This window comes from Bubalus bubalis, chromosome 16 (genome assembly GCF_019923935.1).
Source record: "Bubalus bubalis isolate 160015118507 breed Murrah chromosome 16, NDDB_SH_1, whole genome shotgun sequence".
In the NCBI taxonomy this organism is placed as follows: domain Eukaryota; kingdom Metazoa; phylum Chordata; class Mammalia; order Artiodactyla; family Bovidae; genus Bubalus; species Bubalus bubalis.
Genome location: NC_059172.1, coordinates 78,855,810 through 78,880,592, shown reverse-complemented (window position 1 = coordinate 78,880,592; position 24,783 = coordinate 78,855,810). Strand labels below are relative to the sequence as shown.

At 37.5% G+C, this 24,783-nt stretch overlaps 1 protein-coding gene across 3 annotated transcripts in view; it reads right to left on the bottom strand.

Moving 5' to 3' along the window:
- Positions 1–204: 204 nt before the first annotated feature.
- CFAP300 (cilia and flagella associated protein 300) overlaps positions 205–24,783 on the bottom strand; it is a 28,364-nt gene continuing 3,785 nt past the window's right edge. Inside the window, exons 3-7 of one of the 3 annotated variants that reach the window (XM_006044796.4) lie at positions 14,337–14,412; positions 11,482–11,648; positions 7,715–7,887; positions 1,931–1,997; positions 205–872 (exon numbers count right to left, since the gene is read on the bottom strand). In XM_006044796.4, coding sequence (XP_006044858.1) covers positions 744–872; positions 1,931–1,997; positions 7,715–7,887; positions 11,482–11,648; positions 14,337–14,412 — 612 coding nt within the window. In that variant the 3' untranslated portion in view covers positions 205–743. The remainder of the gene's footprint in view (positions 873–1,930; positions 1,998–7,714; positions 7,888–11,481; positions 11,649–14,336; positions 14,413–24,783) is intronic. The other 2 variants (XM_006044795.4, XM_025266995.3) reach the window with 2 other exon arrangements.

Genomic DNA, 24,783 nt, shown 5'->3' with positions numbered 1-24,783 from the left:
GGACTTTATATAGTTCATGGGGTCACAAAGAGTTGGGCATGACTGAGCGACTTTCACTTTCAATGAGGGGACAGTACTAGACACCCTGTACTTTACTCATCTGCCAACTTAATAATACCATGAGGGCAACTCTCTTTGTTTATACAGCTCTTGAATTAGTGGTGGGGCAGCTCCAATTTTATTACATAATAAAAGAGTTTTCAATTATGCTCAGAACATTATTTTTTTTATTGAGAATTTAAGTGGGACAAATGAAACACAGGAATTGTTATGCTTTTCACAGTTCCAGAAACAAATCTTCATGCAATGAAGAAACATAATTAAATGAAACTTAAATTTTAAAAGCTAACGATTCACTTTAATGATTCATGGTTAGACATGTTTTCCCCCACAATTTCAATCCAGAATTAATTGGCTTCTAAAATAAAATACATGGAATATTGAAGACTCACTTGAAACTTAATGCAACAAATATGAACAAGATTTTTAGTTCTTTGTGACTTTCTGTAAAAATTCCATAACTGTATTGGTGTAGATTACATTAGAGATAAAATTTGGTTCCTGTGTTGGTATTCTACAAAAATTTAAAGAAAGGCATCTTGGTATTTGTTTTCTTCTGCTCTGCACAGGTTCTTTACATTTTACTTGAATTAACTTGCAGGGTAAATGTTTATATGTAAATCAGTGTTAAAATAAAAAATTGGTAAAGAAAAAACAGTAAGTATAGATAACCTGAAAAAATATTAAGACACTTCCCCCACGCCATAACAGTGATATAAAACATGAACATGACGCTTGATAGGATCCACAATGAAGTAAGAAAATGTCTGTTCATGACTCTTTGTTGAAGGGTAGCACACACCAACAGAATCCTGAAAAAGATAAACTTATTTAATATACAGCTACATTTAAATAATAAATACATTTAGCTATTATGTATTTTCTATTAAAATACCATGAAACACATATCAAATCTTTGACAATCAGTTGGACAGCACAGTCTACTATGCCAACAATACATATATACTATACACACATGCGTACTTGACCTTAAGGAATTTATAATCCAGAGGAAACTCTATCTTTTAAAAAAGTGCTAATATAGAAAAAATAGTTTTGTATTTTTCTTCTATCTTTGCTTTTGTTAGAACATAGTCTGTACATACTATTTGGGCTGGGACTATGTTTCTTTTGTTTAACCCTGGACCCTAGCCCAGCACAGTAGCTGATGCACAGTAGGAATTTTAAAAATAATTATTCAGTGATTGAATAGTTACAAATTGCTTCATATGTATAATAATATTTTGTGCAATGCTAAAATTCAAGTATCAGATTCTGTGATATAAAAACATTTATGTCATTCTTACTTATTTGTCCTATAAATTATGGTTTGACAAGTTTAAGGAACTGTGTTCTACCTCATCTGAGCTACAGATTTAGCTCTAAAAGAAGTAACTATTATTAGGCATGGATAACAGAAAAGCTGGGGGGAAAAGTTCATCCCGTTCTCCAAATAAAGCATAGCTCATCAACTTTTAATTTAAGAGAAAACTATTAAGTTTATGTTAACTATGTTCTGTGCATACATGTATGAAGTAAAAAAGTAAAAGTGTTAAGTCATTCAGTCACGTCCAGCTCTTTGGAAGACCCCATGGACTGTAGCCCACCAAGCTCCTCTGCCCATGGAATTCTCCTGGCAAGAATACTGGAGTAGGTAGCCATTCCCTTCTCTAGGAGATGTTCCCAATCCAGGGACTGAACCTGGGTCTCCTGCATTGCAGGCTTATGCTTTACTGCCTTAGCCACCAAGGAAGTGTATACATGTATATGTTCTATTAACCATGTCTCTCCTAGTTGCTAACTCCAGTTACAACAATCCTTTTAATAACAAGTAATTAAATTGGCTGCAAATTTCCCCCTCAACACTTACATATGCTGTAACTTTAAAAATAGAAGAGGTAATTTGTATTTTCTTGGTTTGAGGATTCTTCCGAACACTAAAATAGGGGGGAAAAGGGAACATTTTAAAATTCAGCAAACACTAGCAAAATATATTTAAGATACTGATCCCTTTTAGTACTTGGGTGTCCTCGTTCACATATAACATGGAAATATAAAATATCTAATTAAGTAGTTTGAAAAGGACAGCATCTGTGGTTTCAGCAAGGTTGACCGAATTGAAATTGCAGAAAATGGAATTTTTCAGTTAGAGGGTTTGAGGTCAGTTTGAGACTCAGATGATAAAAGCAGTCTCAGGCCAGAGACAATTATTGACAAACAAGAATAGGTTAAAGTTAGACTCAATGGTAAACAGCTGAAAGGGGTAGATAAAAGCATACTAAAGACTTAAACAGCCTGAACATAAATGCCAGTTCTGTCACCAATTTGTTATCCTACTTTAAGCAAGATTAACCTTTTTGAACATCAGTTTCCTCATATGTGAACTCATGATATAGTTCCTTTTAGGATTATATGAAAATTAGGTGGAATAATATCTATGAAAACTATTTGTTAAATCATGTATTGCTAAATTAAAATCACTTTCTCTCCTAGCTCTCTTTCACTTATTCTCCCCACAAAAGATAATCGTTAGTAACATGTAGTATGGAAGCAAACTGAGGATTGGGGAAATAAATGACTTAAAATATATATAAATAAATACACATTAAATTTATAATGCTTTACAATCTGCAAAAAACCTTTTTATACCTTACTTCACATAAAGATCACACAACTCAGTGAGGTAGGCATCATTTTGCCAATTTAATAGACAATAGAACTAGAGAAGTTAAATGATATATTTAAGACATTCCAACTAAAAGTGACATTTCTGGAAATAGAATGTAGGTGATAAGGAGTCCAGTTTTCTTTCTCTACATTTCACCTGTTTATCCTATACTTATGCTATAAATTCATATGCATCAAAGGTATTGTTCATGTGTTATGTGTGTAGTTTAAATTTAAAGGAAGGGAACCCTCTTCACTTTGTCAGGTGAGATTACTGCTTTCCCTTCACTATGTATGTAAAAAAAATGGGGGAAAAGAGAGACAAGCAGGAAGAAGGGGGACTCTGGGGGACGGTATGCATGTACATGTGTGTTTGAGCTTGGGTACCTGTTGGAGGTGGCCCCACATAGATCATTTCAGGGTTTAGGGTTCAAGATTCTTAGGGAGTTATCATCTCAAAAACATTTCACTAAGATTTAAACCCAGGAATCATGCAATTATATTGATTTCTATCTATTTCTGTAACATGAATTGAGGTCATCTTCTTTCATTTCTTTTTTTTTTTTCTTCTTTTTTCTTTCATTTCTAATGCCTAAGATACACTGCTTGAAAGTTGGAGACTACATTTAAAACTTCTTGCTTATCATAGGGAAGACTATAACCACTACATATAAAACATTTATATATACCTATATGAACACCCAGATTAAAATACAGAACCTATCTATAGTTATATATAATTTTAAATCTTGATCTGGAGGTGGTTATTTGGGTATAAACATATATAAAAATTCACTGAGCTTATGTGTACTATGATTTGTTGAGATTACTGTATGCAAATTACTCCTTAGTTTAGAAAAGTCTAAAAAAAAAAGAACCCTTGTAAATGTTTGTGCTTATCAGATGAACTCGGAGGGAAATTTAGTATTTGATACCACCTATATAATCACTTAACACCTACAAACACGTACCATAGATGTCTTACTTTTAAAAAGAAACTGCATTGGTACATTAATAAAAGTTGGTTCTTAATAGATATATTATTCCACTTTACTACCTCTGATCCTGTATTACTGTTACTTTAAAGTATCTCTAAGACAATTTGTCTAATTTTTTATAAATCAAGCAAAGTACAGTATTATCTGTCCTATATCTCATAAGAAAAAAAGAAAAGGAAATGTAAAGTGATATTCATTTGTGCCCTGGGGTGTTCTACTAACAATTGCATTGTATCAGATTTTTAGCACTCACTAAGTCACTCTCCAAAAACTGGTTCCAAATCGGGAAAGGAGTACGTCAAGGTTGTATATTGTCACTCTGCTTATTTAACTTATATACAGAGTATATCATGAGAAACGCTGGGCTGGATGAATCACAAGCTGGGATCAAGACTGCCGGGGGAAATATCAATAACCTCAGATATGCAGATGACACCACCCTTATGGCAGAAAGTGAAGAAGAACTAAAGAGCCTCTTGATAAAAGTGAAAGAGGAGAGTGAAAAAGTTGGCTTAAAGCTCAATGGTGTGCTCACTCACCTAGAGCCAGACATTCTGGAATGTGAAGTCAAGTGGGCATTAGAAAGCATCACTACGAACAAAGCTAGTGGAGGTGATGGAATTCCAGTTGAGCTATTTCAAATCCTGAAAGATGATGCTGTGAAAGCACTGCACTCAATATGCCAGCAAATTTGGAAAACTCAGCAGTGGCCACAGGACTGGAAAAGGTCAGTTTTCATTCCAATCCCAAAGAATGCTCAAACTACCACACACGCTAGTAAAGTAATGCTCAAAATTCTCCAAGCCAGGCTTCAGCAATTTGTGAACTGTGAACTGCCAGCTGTTCAAGCTGGTTTTAGAAAAGGCAGAGGAACCAGAGATCAAATTGCCAACATCCGCTGGATCATGGAAAAAGCAAGAGAGTTCCAGAAAAACATCTATTTCTGCTTTCTTGACTATGCCAAAGCCTTTGACTGTGTGGATCACAATCAACGTGGAAAATTCTGAAAGAGATGGGAATACCAGACCACCTGACCTGCCTCTTGAGAAACCTATATGCAGGTCAGGAAGCAACAGTTAGAACTGGACATGGAACAACAGACTGGTTCCAAACAGGAAAAGGAGTAGTATGTCAAGGCTGTATATTGTCACCCTGCTTATTTAACTTATATGCAGAGTACATCATGAGAAATGCTGGACTGGAAGAAACACAAGCTGGAATCAAGATTGCTGGGAGAAATATCAATAACCTCAGATATGCAGATGACACCACCCTTATGACAGAAAGTGAAGAGGAACTAAAAAGCCTCTTGAGGAAAGTGAAAGAGGAGAGTGAAAAAGTTGGCTTAAAGCTCAACATTCAGAAAACTAAAATCATGGCATCTGGTCCCATCACTTAATGGCAAATAGAATAGATGGGGAAAGAGTGGAAACAGTGTCAGACTTTATTTTTTGGAGCTCCAAAATCACTGCAGATGGTTACTGCAGCCAGGAAATTAAAAGATGCTTACTCCTTGGAAGGAAAGTTATGACCAACCTAGATAGCATATTCAAAAGCAGAGACATTACTTTGCCAACAAAGGTTCGTCTAGTCAAGGCTATGGTTTTTCCAGTGGTCATGTACGGATGTGAGAGTTGGACTGTGAAGAAAGCTGAGCGCCGAAGAATTGATGCTTTTGAACTGTGGTGTTGGAGAAGACTCTTGAGAGTCCCTTGGACTGCAAGGAGATCCAACCAGTCCATTCTGAAAGAGATCAGTCCTGGGTGTTCATTGGAAGGACTGATGTTGAAGCTGAAACTCTAATACTCTGGTGACCTGATGTGAAGAACTGACTCATTTGTACAGACCCTGATGCTGGGAAAGATTGAAGGTGGAAGGAGAAGGGGACAACAGAGGATGAGATGGTTGGATGGCATCACCAACTGGATGGACGAGTTTGGGTACACTCCAGGAGTTGGTGAGTGACAGGGAAGCCTGGTGTGCTGCAGTCCACGGGGTTGCAAAGAGTCGGATCTGACTGAGCAACTGGACTGAACTGAAGTCACTCTCCAGGTACCATGGTTTTTAAGGATATTGGAACATAATTTCCACATAGTTCTTTTAAAAAATATGATTAGGTAATTCCCTCATGATCCAGTGGTTAAAACTTGGCACTTTCACTGCCAGGGCTCCTTGTTGGATCCTTGGCTGGGGAACTAAGCTCCTGCAACCCTCATAGCACAGCCAAAAAAAAAATTGGATGTTAACAGTATGATTATATTAATGGTTTAGAAATAAAATAATATGATTGATTTCTTATCAATATCATTTGTGCTAATTTCTAAGGATTTGTCCCATATTGATTCTAAATGTCATGGTGTACAGACCATTCTAGCTAACTCTGCTCCTTTTAAGAAACAATAATCCTATTGCTTAATAAGCATCAGAAGGCCATAATCTAAGCTGCTGCTGCTGCTGCTAAGTTGCTTCAGTCGTGTCCGACTCTATGAGACCCCATAGATGGCAGTCCACCAGGCTCCCCCGTCCCTGGGATTCTCTAGGCAAGAACACTGGAGTGGGTTGCCATTTCCTTCTCCAATGCATGAAAGTGAAAAGTGAAAGTAAAGTCGCTCAGTCGTGTCTGACTCTTAGCGACCCCATGGAGTGCAGCCCCCCAGGCTCCTCTGTCCATGGGATTTCCCAGGAAAGAGTACTGAGTGGAGTGCCATTGACTTCTCCTAAACCAGTTCAAATCATAAATCTGGGGGAGATATATAGTTGGGGAACCTCTCCAAAAAATCTGACAAGAGTGTGTTTAATGTCTAAAATAGTAAAGACAGAGGCACTATTAGTGCGTATAGAATTATTTCTAAGACATTTTTGAAATGTAATGAAACAATTGATCATTTACTCTGATAAAATGATTCTAAAGTATTGCCTATGTGATTTAAAGAAGCCATAATCCTTGAAAATAAGGCATTTCCCAAAACATTTAAAAGATGTCTATTATAGGATTTATATTAATAATTAATATAACTATGGATGAGGGATAAAATACCTTAAGAATGTTTTTATCTTGATGTAGGTATGTGCATGCTGCTTCTGAAACTGTTTCTGTAATTTCTAATAATCTTTATGAATTGACACAATAAGTGTTTCATAAAAATCAGAAACAGATTATAGAAATATTTTTGTTTTTAAAACTGTATCAGAAATAAACTCAGTAGAGTAACTGAGCCCTGCAGTTTGTTGTACAGCTGTATGACACGTGTAATGGTTATGAGAATCAAGATGTTGAGGATAGTAAAGTAATAAGAGTCTAATAGGAGGCTAGTTCTACTGTTTGCCTATTAAAGTAAAAATCTGCAACCAAACTCTGGGAACCTTTGCTTTTACTTTTTCCTATCCTGTTTGCCTATGAACATGATCCAATATCTTCATCATTGAAAAACCCAACCATAGAATGTTCACTCAAATTAAAATAAATCAAAGTTCTTATCCTCACATGATCTTCAAAAGGAAAAAAAGCCCTAGTCCAATACCAAAAACAAACCTAGGATTAATTTTGAAAAGATAAACACCTTGGTGAAAATTCTTCCCCCTTCCTTAGAACAAAGGTAATTTTTTTACTATTATTTATTAGTAATAGTCAAGCAAATTCAAACATCCTGAGGGATCTCATGTCTCCTTGAGATTTAAAAGGAGGCCTGGGGGGAAAAGGGAGACCTGGAAGACAGCAGTTGCCAGTAAGGGATAGAGTGAGTGACAGGCCTGGCTGAGGAAAGGTCAAGAGGCAGAAGACAGAACTGAGGACCAAAACAGGGTCAGGGAGATGAAATGTTCTAGTTTGGAAGTGAAGGAGGAGGCTCTGAGGAGAGAGCCAGAGAAGTGCTATTTTTGTTCACTTTGGTTATTAATAGATCCACAAATGGAGGCTGGGTAATCTCACCAGAGTTAAACAATTTCCTCTGCTCTTCAGAGATTTACATATTGTAACAGAGCAACATTACCTCACTAGATCCTTATAGATAAGCTTTGTTGTTTCCAGATATGGATTAATTACATCTTCATATTGACAAAGGGCTCCACCAAGGCAAAGATGTTTGAAAAGACAAAACAGGAACTCTTCTCTCTCTGGTTGGCTGAATACTTCATATTTTTCTGAGTCTTCCACTAGCAAAACCTATATAAGATGATAAAATTCATCTTAATGTAACATAATTCGAGGTTCTAATTTTTATGCTTTCAAAAGTTTCAATTTATATGTTTAAAAGTGACTTTAGACCTATTTTAAGAACCAATCCCGAGGCCATGGAGAAGGAGATCTGTAAGACCTGTGCTTATTTCCCCTCCATTAGGTAATAACACTCAGTGGAAGGAATAAATCTAAACCTAAGCCTTCTCTTCTGTTGCTCTGTTCTAGTTTAATCTTGAGTAATTTCGTGCTACTGCAATTTTAGTCTTGAGTCACTGTGAATCTCATTTGGAAACAATGGGAGTATAAATAAATGGAGAAACTTCTCCATCATAGTTTTTGCTTCCACCAAGAAACTAAACAAAAATGTTCATTTTCTAAGCCCTCTCATGGTGTTCGGATTACTACTTTCCTTATGCCTGCAGTTACTCCATTTTGAACTATTCTGGTAGCTGGAGCCTCATAATCACCTCTCTTTTTTTCCTGCTCTCCTCTAATAATATCACCTTACACATCACCAACCTACATGGACTCTTGCTCTCTTGAGCCCTTGCTACCTCTTTCGGAAAACAGTTGGCTAGCTCTGATGTGGAGGATTTTCTTACACCTTTGTGCATTACCGACGTTGCTTAATTTGTTGACTGCGGTGGATATAAACAGGTGATGAATGTACACTATAAAATATATTCCTTTTTATTGAATTGCTTATACACCACTTACTTGAAAAAAAGAATGTGAACTAAGCTAACAATAAAATATATATACACTAAGATAAAAATAATAAGAAACAAAAGAATGTAACCAAGACATAAATTGGGAAGAGAAAATAAATACATAGAAGGAACTCTAGATGGAGAAAAGCTATAAAAATTGTGTGTAACATTTAATACTGCGATACAGGTAAAGGAGGGACAAATGAGTCATATAACAATCACAGTCTAGCAGTAAGAAGCACATTTTTATTAGGAAAATTGATTAAACTTAACCATTTTATTTACCTTAATCTCAAATGAAAATCACTCCAAGGTCATTACATAAAGAGGCATTTAAAAGTAATAAACTTTATGGTACTGTCTGTATATAATTTACTTATAATGACTTGATGAAAGCCAAAGTATATAGAGTAAAAGATAGGTGAGGGCTTCCCCGATGGCTCAGTGGTGAAGAATCCACCTGCCAATGCAGGAGACATGAGTTTGATCCCTGGTCTGGGACAGTCCCACATGCTGCAGAGCGACTAAGCCCGCGCGCCACATCTACTGAGCCTGTGTTCTAGAGCCCAGGAGCCACAACCACAACTAGCTGCTGCAAATACTGAGGCCCACACACCCTAGAACCCACGTTCCACCACAAGAGAAAGCCTACATACTGTACCCAGAGAGTAGCCCCTGCTTGCTGCAAGTAGAGAAAAGCCCACCCCGCAACGAAGATGCAGCACAGCTATTAAAAATAATATTAATAGTAATAAAAAAAGATAGTTGAGAGGAAGTGGGCCACAGTTTATTATTCTGTGTGCTTCATGTAACACTTGCACATCTCCCCTCCATCTCTTCCTCCCTCTCGATAAGGAAATGATGTGATACTAAAACTCAGGTTTGCAGCTCCTTAAAGCTCTGGCCCTTAAAGAACAGTTCATACATTTCTAACACAAGGACTCTCATATACTGAACTGATTAGGCTGTGCAATTAAAAGACTGCAATAGAAAAATTTTGTAGTGAATGTTAAAACAATAATGCTTTATGTCTGAGCTCCCTGTTCACATACAGATCTGTTCAGTTGTGTAGCCCTCCAAGAGTAGATATGCAATAGTTAGTAAGTCCAACTTCTGAGCCCCAGTCAGGAAGGATACTATGATCAGTTCTTACCTGAGAGCTGGCCTACAGAATCTGTATTGCTACACAGTGGGAGGGACCTTTCCAGTTCAGGCTAAAGCTAGAAGCAATTTTGGCACCCTACTCCAGTACTCCTGCCTGGAAAATCTCATGGACGGAGGAGCCTGGTAGGCTGCAGTCCATGGGGTCGCTAAGAGTCGGACACGACTGAGCGACTTCACTTTTACTTTTCACTTTCATACACTGGAGGAGGAAATGGCAACCCACTCCAGTGTTCTTGCCTGGAGAATCCCAGGGACAGGGGAGCCTGGTGGGCTGCCATCTATGGGGTCGCGCAGAGTCGGACACGACTGAAGCGACTTAGCAGCAGCAGCATTTATATATATATTTTTAGCCAGAAAGCAACAAAGTTAAATAAAGCCTTCTCTGTTGCCACAGAATGGCAAAGAACACAAGAGCAAAACATAGAGGCAAGCAGCAAAAAACATGGAGCCCCAATACTTCCTGAATAGAGGCGCTATTCACCACAATAAATAAAACAGGCAGCAACAGGTGGTTTTGCAGAGTATTCTGTTGAAAACTAAACCCTTTTAAAAAGTCCATTGCTGAGGCTCTCTCTATAGAGGTGAGGGCATAGGAGTGAGAGTTCTTTTAGGTACTGTTCTAGTGAAGATCAATATATAGACTGGTGGGATGCCCTCTGGTCTCCTTCAGATAAGCTTTCTGTGTCCAGAATGGTATAGGAGTGGCTTCCCTAGTTCATTTTTATCTGGATTTGTAATATATTAGATTTGTACATCTCTCTTAATGTAGAATAATAATAATAATTAGTAGTAGTAGTAGTTAATATTATTGAAAGATTACTAAGCGCTGGGCATTGTACAAAGCATTTTAAATGCATTATCTAACAAAATTCTTACATTATTCTGATTTCATATAAGAAATTGAAGCTTAGAGAGGTTAAGTATGACCAGGATTAAGTGGCACAGCCTGAATTGGAACCTACATCTACTTGATAGCCCTAAATTTTTACCACCTTTAAATAATAATAATTCATTTCAACAGGATTTCATAAAATGCTTTCTCAACTCACTTTCTCAACAATTTTAGGAAGAGAGTAGAATGGGCATTTTAATTTCCATAGTGTATAGATAAGATCTTGAGGCTCAAGATACAGAATGACTTGCCTAAGGTTATTATTCTCTTGTAAATAAGTCAGGAATTAGGTGAATAATCCATGTCTTCTGATGTCAAGTTTAGTACACCTCTCATTAAAACAAAAATTAGCTTGGTTAATCAAATAGCTTTTTGATCTCAGCAATGAGACTGACAGATTATTTCACTCCAGGGATGTTTTTAAATACTCATTTCATATGTTAAGGGAAAATTTGAAAGAAAAATAGTCATCAATTTAATAGGTCAGTGTTTCTTGAGCTCAGGGTTTACTGACATTATGGGCCAGATAACTTTGTTTTGGGGACTGTCCTGTGCATTGGTTAATGTTTAACATCATCCCTGGTCTCTACCCGTTAGATATCAGTAAAACCCCACTGAGAACTAATGAAATATACAAATGAACAAGTTGATAAGAAAAGTGCCATTCAATAAGACACCTATGTGCAATGATTATTACTGATCATTATTCATTGATAAGAGGTATTTTATGGGTTTTAGGCAGGCAGAAGTTTTTGACATTAAGCATTTCCTGAGATGAAATTCTATCGTGAAAATTTTAAATTCTGTACTTACTTTTCGTAACTCATCAGAAATAAGGAAGGGATCACAAAAAGAATCTAGACATTTAACAATATATCCATTGTCTCGTACAATAGCTTCATCATATAACCGATTAAAAAATGACATTGAAAGCTGTGTGCAAGGAACGTTTATAGCTTCAACTTTTTTCACTTCAGTTCCTGAATAAAGAGATATAAAATTAATATAGTATTCTCAATTACTTCCAAAACAAATATCACTATGCAGAGATTCTAAGAATTAATAAAAAATGACATATGTTTTGATATATTTAAAAGACACATTAGTTTAGGGGTTTTATTAAATTCTTATTTTGCAGGTTATTTTTATTAATTATTAAAAATTTATAACAAAATTTCACCATTTCAGGCCTAGATGAAGAATATGTAAATTAGAAAATATCAGTACTTGAAAATGAAATACATTTATTGAGTAGTAGGAGGTTCTTAGATCACTTTTAATGAATGATATCAGAACTACCTGTAAAAACATAGAAATTGCTTCATATGATTTTGGATTTGTATTATGTTTAAGGCTTTATAATTCATAATACGAAAATTTCAATCAATGTAACAAGTGTGTTTCTAAAGTCATTGAGGGTGTTTTGAAAATATTTCTCTCCATTAAAAAATTTCCTCCTCTGATCTCACTGATATTGTTTATTACAAAAAAAGTTTTCTCCAAGCCAAGGTAAATTTTGAACCAGGTCCTACTCAAGTTATTACAAGTATGGAATTAGAGAAATTTGAAATCTATTGATCTAATCTGGTATTCTATTTTTCTCTTTCAGCTCTAGTTCTTCCCCCTTCCAAACCTGCACTCCCTCCCTGACATTTCCAGAATGTGTCTTTCAGGAATGTATTTTCTGTTAGTAGAGGTTCTATTAAGTGATAGAAAGATATAAAGATTAAGGTGAATACTTTTATTATTGCCTCAGTGAATCACTCAGTCAGTTTCTCTCTTTTGCGCACCTACATATGAACACGCACTCACTCAGATATAAAGGGATGGGGTTCTCCTTCTGCAAAGTTCTAGGAAGACTGCAGACAGACGTGGTATGTCCTCTCCCCAATACATTTGCTGGATCTCTGATCTGAGAAGCAGTTTGAGCTTGAGAAGAGTAATATTGGTGATTATTTGCAATTTCTCTCTCTTGTCCACCCAGAGTCCTGGCTAGGCACTATTGCTCTCGTTCTGATCCTGAGCTGGGCTAGTGTGGAGGAAAGAAGACTGTCTGGAGCCAAGAACTTGTGTGTGAGTCATTCAGCTGTGTCTGACTCTTTGTGACCCCATGGACACAAGGCTTCTCCAGTGGCTCAGATGGTAAAAAACTGGGTTTGCCTCAGTTATTTCAAAAGCTATGCTGCTAAGAAAAGCTCCTTTTGTTTCAGAGGCAAAATTCTCTGGGGGATTAAAGTGAAAAGAAGATCCTGGAAAGTGATAAAGTAGGTCTGAGCAATATTGGAAAACCAAAGAACAAGAGCAGTATAAAACCAGACAATCTTTGAGCATGAGTCGGTGGCCAGAGGATGAGGGACTGATACTGGGCAACTTGCCACTTTAATAAACCTACCCTGGATCTGATGTGAGGAGTGGCAGGAGGGTATGGATGGTGAGAGAATGTAATTAAATTCAAACCACTTAGTCTGAGACACAGAAATAGCATTTGCTATGGACTGAATTGTGTCCCTCCAAAACTCATAATGTTAAAACCCTGTCCCCAAAAGTGATGGTAGTTTAAGATGGAGCCTTTGGAGAAAGTAATGAGGTCACGGTGGGTTAGGAGGACCTCAACATATGAAGTTTGAAGGGACACATTTCAGTCCATAGGCTTCTGCCCTTGTCCCCCTCCCAAATTTATTTTATCCTGACAACCTCAAAAGTCTCAATTCATTCCGGCATCAACTAAAAAGTTTAAAGTCCAAAGAGCCATCTAAATATCATCTAAATCAGATATGGGTTGAGACTCGAGGTATAATTTGTCCTGAGGCAAAATTCCGCTCCAGCTATGAACCTGTGAGAGGAGACGTTACAGGCTTCCAGAATACAATGGTGAGACAGGCATAGGACAGACATTTGTAGTCCAAAAGGGAGAAATAGGGAAGAAGAAAAAGGTGATGCTCCCAAGCCAGTCTAAAACTTGACAAGGCAAATTTCACTGGACCAGAGAGGATTACTCTTGAGGAAAAGCCTCAAGAGTAATCCTCTCTGGTCCAATGCTCTGCCTGCCAGACCTACTGGATGGGGGGTGGCCCCGTGTTTCTCCCTCTGAGGGAGTGTGTCATTGAAACTGAGGGGTGGCCCTGATGATTTCTGAATTGCCTTCTCAGTCCTTCTTCTCTTTGCTTGCAGCTATGGGCCGCCCCAAATAAGATTTCACCCAAGCACCCTCGTGTTAGTGGACTCTTACCTGACCCTCTTCCCTTGGGTGGAATTGACCACTCCCCTCCTTTTGCTCCCATTGCTATGGGATATACCAGAGATATATTACTGCATATATCTTCAAACATATCAATGAGTTCCTTGAGTACAGGTTTTCTCTTATTCTAATTTCTCTTATTTCTCATTCCCTGCATCTGTCAGAGTTCATGGATGGTGCACAATAAATACTTTCCAAATGAATGTAAAGAGAGAAAAATTGCTCTTATGTGCTAAGCCAGGATATGTATAGTGGACCCTTTGGGGGAAGATGTATGGCAGGCCTGGCACAGACGATTATTTTGACCTTGATGTTATCAAACGTGAGTCACTATTCATAATTTGTATTTTAATAATGAAAATTCCTGAAGTGAAATTTTGTTATAATAGTAAAACAGTAATATGAAGAGATGAAAATAAATTTTGTTTACCTAATGTAAGCCACTCTCCAGAATATTCTGAAAGTAATTTCAAATTGGGAATAACATTTGGATCTTTGAAAAAGGCCTAAAATACAAATTTGAGGGGAACAAAGTTAGTTACATTATTATCAACAATAATAAGAATTAACTTTTAAAATAACTATAGTAGAATCTTATTTAAGTTGGGGAAGGGAAATCTTTAATTGGTAAAATATCTAAGTAATTAATGTGTCATAAAGAAATGAAGTTTTGTTACCTTCACTTTAGAACAGTATTAACAATAATGTCCAAGTAGCTACTTTTGGAACTTAATAAATAGAAAGTTATGATTTATAGTGAAAAATAGGAAGTTAAATAATGTTTGGAAATTTTGTTTTCTTTTAACCTCGTTCTCTCAATTAACTGACTTAGTAATCATTACTCCCACTCTCCCTACCTCCCAAATCTAAAAAGTAAAGCGAAAGTGAAAGTTGCTTAGTCATGTCCAACTCTTTGTGACCCATAGACTGTAGCCTGCCAGGCTCCACTGTAGCCTGCCAGGCTCCTCTGTAGCCTGCCAGGCTCATCTGTCCATGGAATTCTCCCGACAAGAATACTGGAGTGGGTAGCCATTGGCTTCCCTGGTGGCTCAGACAATAAAAAATCTGCCTGCAATGCAGGAGACTAGGGTTTGATCTTGGTGTCAGGAGAAAGGAATGGCTACCTACTCCAGTATTCTTGCCTGGAGAATTCCATGGACAGAGGAGCCTGGCAAGCTACACAGTTCATGTGGTCACAAAGAGTTGGACTTGACTGAGAGACTAACTAAATCTAAACCTAATTGTCAATTTAATTCTATCCAAGGGGCACACAGAAAAGTGACAGATTTTGCTTTTTAAAAATGAAAACTTTCTGTATAGCAAAAGAAGGAAAAGTAGCCATGAGTTTTATTTTTAGGCACTTAGCAGCTGACTCTGGGCAAAAAGATCTGAAGAGAAACTTGTTACAAGTATCTCAGGCAGTCCACATAATTTTCAGGAGATACAGAGAATCAGGCTAAGGCACTGGGAATAATACAGAATCATATGTAGAGCAGCCCTGATGAGGAAACAGTCTCCCTTGCTACAGCCTCGCCAAGCACTAAAAAATGCTATCATGATCCCTTCTTCACCAAGGCCACTGCTGTGCCAGGACTGCCCTGCCTGAAAGCTGGATGCCTCGGCCACCAACCCTTAGGGTTCTGTGTACAGAATCTTTCCTGAAGTTGCTCACTTTTTTTTGGTAGTAAATTTATTTATTTTAATTGGAGGCTAATTACTTTACAATATTGTAGCAGTTTTGCCATACATTGACATGAATCCACCACGGGTGTACATGTGTTCCCCATCCTGAACCCCCCTCCCACCTCCCTCAGTTGCTCACTTTTGAAAAACTGGTTTTGTACTGATGAGTCATTAGTAACACTAGATCCTAGGTTTGCACTTGGAGTGCAAAAAGAGGCAAGTATTACAAAATGAAATAAACCATCAACAAAATGAAAAGGCAACCCATTGAAAGGGAGAAGATATTTGCAAGTCATACACCTGATAAGGGGTTAATCCAAACTATATAAGGAACTCAGTTCAAATAATTAAAACTCATAACTCAATAACAAAAAAACTAAAAATATGATTTAAAAAATGGGCCGAGAGTCTGAATAGACATTTTTCCAAACAAGACATGAAAAGATGCCCAAACTAATGATCAGGGAAATGCAAATCAACCCACAATGAGGTATCACTTCACATCTATTGGAAGTGCTATCAACAGTAAGACAAGAAATAACTAGCATTAGCAAAGATGTGAAGAAAAGGGAATCCTCACGCACTGCTGGTGGGGATGTGAATTGATGCAGCCATTATGGAGAATAGTATGGAGCTTCCTCAAAACACAAGAAGTAGAATTAACATATTACCCAGCAACTCCACCTCTGAGTATTTATTCAAAGAATATGAAAGCTCTAATTCAAAAAGCTATATGCACCCTATGTTCACTGGAGCATTATTTACCAAGAATCAAGATATGGAAACAACCTAAATAACTTACATGTCCATATATGGATGGATGGATAAAGCAGCCATGTTTATATATATATATATATATATATATATATATATGATGGAATATCAGTCATAAAAAGATTGAAATCTTGCCATTTGTGACTACATGGAAGGACCTTGAAGCTATTACACTAAATTAGTGTAATAAGTCAGACAGAGAAAGACAAATACTCTATGGTTTCACTTATATGTGGAATCTAAAAAACAGAATAAATGAACAAACCAAACCAAGAAAGTGAGCTTCCCAGATGGCTCATTGGTAAAGAATCAGCCTGCAATGCAGGAGACATAGGAGACAGGGGTTCGATCCCTAGGTCAGGAAAATACCCTAGAGGAGGAAATGGCAACCCACTCCAGTATTCTTGCCTAGAATATCCATGGACAGAGGAGCCTGGTGGGTTACAGACCAAAGGGGCACAAAGAGTCTGACATGAGTCACTGACTGAGTGAGTGAATACAAACCAAACCAACAGATACAGAGAACACATTGGTTGTTGCCACAGAGAAGGGCTGCGAGGTAGATGAAATGGGTGAAGGAGGTGAACAGGTACAAATTTCCCATTATAAGATAAGTTAGTTATAGGGTATGCAATGAATAGCACAGTGACTATAATTAATGTATTGCATATTTGAAAGTTCTAAGTGAATAAATCTTAAAAGTTCTCATCACAAGAAAAAAGAAATGTAACTCTGCATGGTGACAAAAGATAATTAGCCTTACTATGGTGACCATTTTGCAGTATGTGAATTGCAGTATATTATACACCTGAAACTAGTATCGTATGTCAGTTAGGCACGATCACTCACTCAGTTGTGTCTGACTTTTTGTGACCCCATGGACTGTAGCCCTCCAGGCTCCTCTGTTCATGGACTTTTCCAGCAAAGAATACTGGAGCATGTTGCTAGTTCCTTCTCCAGGGGATCTTCCTGACCCATGGATCGAATGCATGTCTCTTGAATCTCCTGCCGTGGGAGGCAGATTCTTTACCACTGAGCCACCTGGGAAGCCCATGACAATTATTCCTAAAAAAAAAAAAAAGCAAATGTTTTGGATTCTGCTTTGGACTTCCTAAAAAATGAAGGGTGAAAATCACTCCAAATCACATGTATGTTCAAAAAATATTGGGCAGTCAGAAAACATAATGATGCCCAGGATGAGCAATAAAAGAAAAACAACAGATTGGTAAGAAATATTTGCAACAAATATGATTTTTAAAGAGAGGGAGACTGATATCCCTACTGGCTTAAAAAAGCCCAACATTTATGATAAGAAAAACTGACAACCTGATTTAAACACAGCCAAAAGATAACAAAAAGCCATGTAAAAAAATACAAATAGCCAACAAACTTATGAAAAGATGCTCAACTTTAAGAGCAGTGAGAAAAATAAAAACAAAAGCCAGAAGATATCATTTTTACCTACTATATTGGCAAGATTTAAAAAGACTAGTAACTTTTGGTAGGAGTACCAGAAAATATGCACTCTTACATACTGCTGGTAGAAGTGTGAATCTTTTACATGTTTCAATGCCATTCTCCCAAATCTTCCCACCCTCTCCCTCTCCCACAGTGTCCATAAGACTGTTCTATACATCAGTGTCTCTTTTGCTGTCTCGTACACAGGGTTAATATCATATATGAAACGAGTTGCCAGTCCAGGTTCGATGCACGATACTGGATGCTTGGGGCTAGTGCACTGGGATGACCCAGAGGGATGGTATGGGGAGGGAGGAGGGAGGAGGGTTCAGGGTGGGGAACACATGTATACCTGTGGCGGATTCATTTTGATATTTGGCAAAACTAATACAATTATGTAAAGTTTAAAAATAAAATAAAATTAAAAAAAAAAAGAAGTGTGAATCTTTATAACTTTATATCCAAGGAGAATTGGATATTATCTTTAACATTAAAAACATGTAACTTATGACCCAACAAATTCAACTTTTGGGTACGTTATACAAAAATTAAACCATCAGTAGGTAAAATTTATGTACACGGAATTTTTTAATAGTATTATCTGTAGTGTTAATACCTGAAAATTTCAATGCCCATCAGTAGATTGACTGAATAAAATGGCTGAACAATAATAAAATAAAACGGCTGAATACAGCTACACCAGATGGCATGCAGTTATTGAAAAGAAAGTAACAGAATAGAATGTAAGCTCCAGAAGCTTGTTTTTCTTATTCACTGTTACATTGCCAGGACCTGGCATATAGCAGTTACTCAATTTACTGTTTTGACTTTGGAAGAAAGCTGTTAAGTATTTTGAGTAAAAAGAGTAGTTTAAGAGTAATATATATGAAAAAAAACAAAAATCTTTACACAAACATAAAGAAAAGTATGGAAGAATATATACCAAACCGTTGCCAATAGTCACCTAAGAAGTGATAGTTGTAGGCTTGTGGGAAGAGACGGGTTGAGAGGGTTGGATTTGATTGGGGTATTAGATTGCTGACTCTGTGAATTGTTCTTTGCTGTTCAGATTATTTCAATAAACAATTCTCTTATTGCGACACTTTCTTTAAGCTAGTGCTCTATTTTCTTAAGTAGTTTCTTGAAAGAGGAGTCTATCTTGTTTCACTTCTCTGTCTTCCAGTTATTCTTCTATATCTGGCTCCTGCTCCTAACACTCAACTGAAAGTATCCTAATTCCCAAAATCAAATGGACATAGTCCCACCCTCATAGAATCAACAGACTGAAAGGAGAGATGTTAAGATATTAATGCAGCATGAATGTTATGAAAAAATACAGGGTGCTAATATTGAAGTATATAGTAAGCAGACAGACTCTAACAGCTGTGGGATGAAAGCTTAATGCAGAAAGAACATTTAGGTTCCGATCTAAAAGCTGAGTAGGAGTCAGCTGGAAAAAAGGTCTACTGGTAAATGCTTAATAACTGAAACCCCTTCCTCCCCACAAAGCCCTGATTTGTAGCATTTGATGATTTCCAGGGTGGATTTCAAATTGCCAACAGTTTAACAGCCAGCAAAGATTCCTGAACATTTAGCAGTTGAGCTGTCCTGAGCTGGTTCCAGCATGACACTGGAAAGACTATCTTTTTAGGGTGGAGAAAATGGCGAGTTTAAAATCTTTAAGGTGAGAATGGAGGGGACATCCCATTGAAGAAAAATAATGAGGTTCATGGGACTTCTCTGGCAGTCCAATCATTAGCCGAGCAGTGCTGCCAAAAAAAAAAAAAAAGTAACAAGGTTCAGTGTGACCAGAGTCGATGGGCCAATGGGTCTGATGAAGTTGGGGAGTTAAACTGAACTTTGGAGGTCAAAAGTCAAAAATTTTTATCTTAATCTCACACTGCTCTCGATTGATCAGTATTTTGAGCTAAGGGCAGTTGGAAGACAATGAAGAGATTTAAACAAAGGAAAGATGTGATTCGAGTCATATTTTTAAAAGTTCATTCCTTCTGTGGTATGGAGAATGAAGTGAGGGGCTGTAAAGAGACTGGTTAAGAGAGACGGGACGGTACTGCTGTAATCCAGGAAGGTCTGATGTTCACATGTCAAAATGATAGCAAGTGGGGAGGGAGAGAAGTGGATGGAGTCCATGAATATTTAGAAGAAAGGGACAAGATGACTCCCCAAATTTTTGCATGAAAAATCAGGCAGAATGAATGTCATTTAATGAGAGGCAACAGTGGAGAGGACCAGGTATGTGGGTGAAGATTAGTACAACATTCAGCAAGTACTCATGAACAATGTCTACATTATGCCAAGCAAGACAAAGTCCCTGGTCCCATGGTGTTTACATTCAAATGGTGGAAATTAAAGACAACACCTTACAGGTATCATATATGTCTAACTACAAAAATATCTTACTCAGAAAAAAGGAAGTTACCTTATAACTTTAAAAAGTCAAATAAGGAGTATTTGTGCAACTATTTTAATTCATATAACACACATTTTAAAAAGATATGTAAGCTGGAATCAATCCCAATTAATACTGGTTTTGAATGCTTTTTAGAAGTCTTCTGAAAGAATCACAAAAGGGGAAATTTAATTCAGATTTAGTAATTATACCTGGGGGGAATCCACTTACATTTTAAATGTCACTATGAATGGAAGTAGGTTAAGTGGCCTGCGGTGAATTGGCCTGGAGCCAATGGAAGTAAGTCTTCACAAAAGGTCCAGTGATAACAAAGATACTGATATAAATGCAGGAGGAGAAGGGGAACAACAGAGGACAAGATGGTTGCATGGTATCACCAACTCGATGAACATGAGTTTGAGCAAGCTCCAGGAGTTGGTGATGGACAGGGAAGCCTGGCATGCTGCAGTCCATGGGGTCACAGAGTTGGACACGACTGAGCAGCTGAACAACAACAATAACAAAAGGCCCCTCAAATAAAGCAATAGTTGTTATGGAAATTATAATTATACATCTGAAGAATGAATTTTCTTAAAAAACACAAGAACAGCCTGACTTAATAGGTACAAATGTTATTTTGGGTTTGTTATAGAATTTCCAGTGAGGCATTAGAAGGGATTCTCTGAATCTCGGATAGCTTTAAGAAAGCTGACATGTTTTGGAATTTTTTATTCCCAACTAGGAGTGATAACAAAGATACTGATATAAACAGTATGAACATGTATGAAAAGGCAATGAACCATGAACAGTATGAAAGGCAAAAAGATAGGCTACTGAAAGATAAACTCCCCAGGTTGGTAGGTATCCAATATGCTACTGGAGAAGAGTAAAGAAATAACTCTAAAAAGAATGAAAGGATGGAGCCAAAGCAAAAATAACACCCAGTTGTGGATATGACTGGTGATAGAAGTAAAGTTTGATGCTGTAAAGAGCAATACTGCATAGGAACCTGCAAGGTTAGATCCATGAATCAAGGCAAATGGGAAGTGGTTAAACAGGAGATGGCAAGAGAGAACATTGACATTTTAGGAATTAGTGAACTAAAATGAACTGGAATGGGCAAATTTAACTCAGATGACCATTATATCTACTACTGTGGGCAAGAATCCCTTAGAAGAAATGGAGTAGCCATCATAGTCAACAAGAGTCAGAAATGCAGTACTTGGATGCAATCTCAAAAACGACAGAATGACCTCTGTTTGTTTCCCAGGCAAACCATTCAATATCACAGTAATCCAAGTCTATGCCTCAACCAGTAATGCTGAAGAAGCTGAAGTTGAACAGTTCTATGAAGACCTACAAGACCTTCTAACACCTACAAGACCTACAAGACCTAACTAACACCCAAAGATGTCCTTTTCATTTAGGGGACTGGATTGCAAAAGTAGGATATCAAGAGAAACGTGGAGTAACAGGCAAATTTGGCCTTGGAGTGAAGAATGAAGCAGGGCAAAGGCTAATAGGGTTTTGCCAAAAGAACGTACTGGTCATAGCAAACACCTTCTTCCATCAACACAAGAGAAGACTCTACACATGGACATCACCAGATGGTCAATACCTAAATCAGATTGATTATATTCTTTGCAGCCAAACATGGAGAAGCTCTATACAGTCAGCAAAAACAAGACTGGGAGTTGACTGTGGCTCAGATCATGAACTCCTTATTGCCAAATTCAGATTTAAATTGAAAAAAGTAGGGAAAACCGCTAGACCATTCAGGTATGACCTAAATCAAATCCCTTATGATCATACAGTGGAAGTGACAAATAGATTCAAGGGATTAGATCTGATAGAGTGCCTGAAGAACTATGATGGAGGTTTGTGACACTGTACAGGAGGAAGGGATCAAGACCATCCCCAAGAAAAAGAAATGCAAAAAGGCAAAATGGTTGTCTGAGGAAGCCTTACTCTTCTGTGAAAAGAAGAAAAGTGAAAGGCAAAGGAGAAAAGGAAAGATATACCCTTTGGATGTAGAGTTCCAAAGAATAGCAAGGAGAGATAAGAAAGGCTTCCTCAGTGATCAATGTAAAGAAATAGAGGAAAACAATAAAATGGGAAAGACTAGAGTTCTCTTCAAGAAAATTAGACATCAAGGGAACATTTCATGCAAAGGTGGGCTCAATAAAGGACAGAAATGATATGGACCTACCAGAAGCAGACGATATTAAGAAGAGGTGGCAAGAATACACAGAAGAACTATACAAAAAAGGTCTTCATGACCCAGATAATCACGAAAGTATGATCACTCACCTAGAGCCAGACATCCTGGAATGCAAAGTCAAGTGGGCTTTAGGAAGCATTGCTACAAACAAAGCTAGTGGAGGTGATAGAATTCCAGTTGAGCTATTTCAAATCCTAAAAGATGATGCTGTGCAAGTGCTGCACTCAGTATGCCAGCATATTTGGAAAACTCAGCAGTGGCCACAGGACCTGAAAAGGTCAGTTTTCATTCCAATCCCAAACAAGGCAATGCCAAAGAATGCTCAAACTACTGCACAATTTCACTCATCTCACACAGTAGGAAAGTAATGCTCAAAATTCTCCAAGCCAGGCTTTAACAGTACGTGAACCGTGAACTTCCAGATGTTCAAGCTGGATTTAGAAAAGGCAGAGGGACCAGAGAGCAATTGCCAACATCCGCTAGATCATGGAAAAAGCAAGAGAGTTCCAGAAAAACATCTGCTTCATTCACTACACCAATGCCTTTGACTGTGTGGATCACAACAAACTGTGGAAAATTCTTCAAGAGATGAGAGTATCAGACCACCTGACCTGCCTCTTGAGAAATCTGTATGCAGGTCAGGAAGCAACAGTTAGAACTGGACATGGAACAACAGACTGGTTTCAAATCAGGAAAGGAGTACATCAAGGCTGTATATTGTCACCCTGCTTATTTAACTTATATGCAGAGTACATCATGAGAGAACTAAGATCATGGCATCTGGTCCCATCACTTCATGGCAAATAGATGGGGAAACAGTGACAGACTTTATTTTTTTAGGCTCCAAAATCAGTGCAGATGGTGACTACAGCCATGCAATTAAAAGACACTTGGTTCTTGGAAGAAAAGTTATGACCAACCTAGACAGCATATTAAAAAGCAAAGACATTACTTTGCCAACAAAGGTCCGTTTAGTCAAAGCTATGGTTTTTCCAGTAGTCATGTATGGATGTAAGAGTTGGACTAAAAATGTGAGAGTAGAAACATATTTCTAAATTAACATTTGATATAACAATGGTTTAAATGTATGTTTGTTAGATGACACACATTTGAAATATAAGTAGATGTCTGACTCAGTCATGTATCTGGCAGACTGCTGATTTCTGATCCAATATCATATCTCTCCTTCCTTAAGGAATCTCAATTTTATTTGAAACAGCAATGTGCTCAGCTAAACGTCTACAATTCCTAGCAATCTCTGTGGCAAGTGATCCTGAGATATATGCAGAGTCTGGTCATGAGATACAAGCAGAAGCTATGTGCAGACCTTCAGGAAGCTCTGTAAACTGAGGAGCTCCCCTGCAGTAAATTTGGAGGGTTCCTGTCATCTCTAATCCATGCTGAGAATGCCAGTATTATATTCTAAGCACAGAGCTCTCTTGAGACTCAGTGAGATCTTATATTCAACTATCTAGGATACTGCCACTTGGATACACCTCAAATTTAGGGTGCCTGAAACTGAAATCATTTTCATTATTTATTCTTTTCCATTTTCTATACATTTAAATCTTCCACTCTAGTCAACCAAATAAAAAACTCGGTCATCCTCCATTTCATCCTTTGCCTGTCAGTTATCTTATCATTCCTTGAGTACTACCTGTCTCATAAACATCTCTTCAGGCAATCTCAGTGCTTCTGTCTTAATTCAGGGCACCACCATATACGGTCTGGAAGATAAGTTTCCAATTTAGTCTGTTTCCAGACTCAGTTCTAACAATCCACCCCCTATACTTCTGCCAGGTGATCTCATTACTTTAAATTTTACTGTTTTGCTGAAAACCTTTCAGCAGCTCTTCAGCTACATAAAGACCAAACTCCTTTGCATGGCACAGGAAGTCTTAAAAAGTATTGTCCCACCCACCTGTTTAACAATACCCCTCTCTGCCTACCTGACAAATTCCTATTCATCTTTCAGGCCAGAGTTCAAGTGCCCTGTCTTTTGGAAGGGCACTTTTTTAACCTTTTTTAAGGTTAACTTTTTAACCTTTTTAACCCTTGGGTTAAAAACCTTTTTAAACCATCCTTTAACCACCTCAGTCAAAAATGACCACTTTCTCTTTTGTGCCACCGCAGTACCTTGTGCATTTTATATTATACAGCTTCTCATTCTACAATGCACTTTTTGGTCTGTTTCCCTCTTTAACTGTGTCCTGCTCATCTGTACAGACTAAGGAACTAAAGAAATATTTGCTGGATGAATATTTCCTTCTTTCCATCCACTTACTACCTTACAAACTTCTGAAACCTAATTTGTTTCTAAATTTTAAGGGA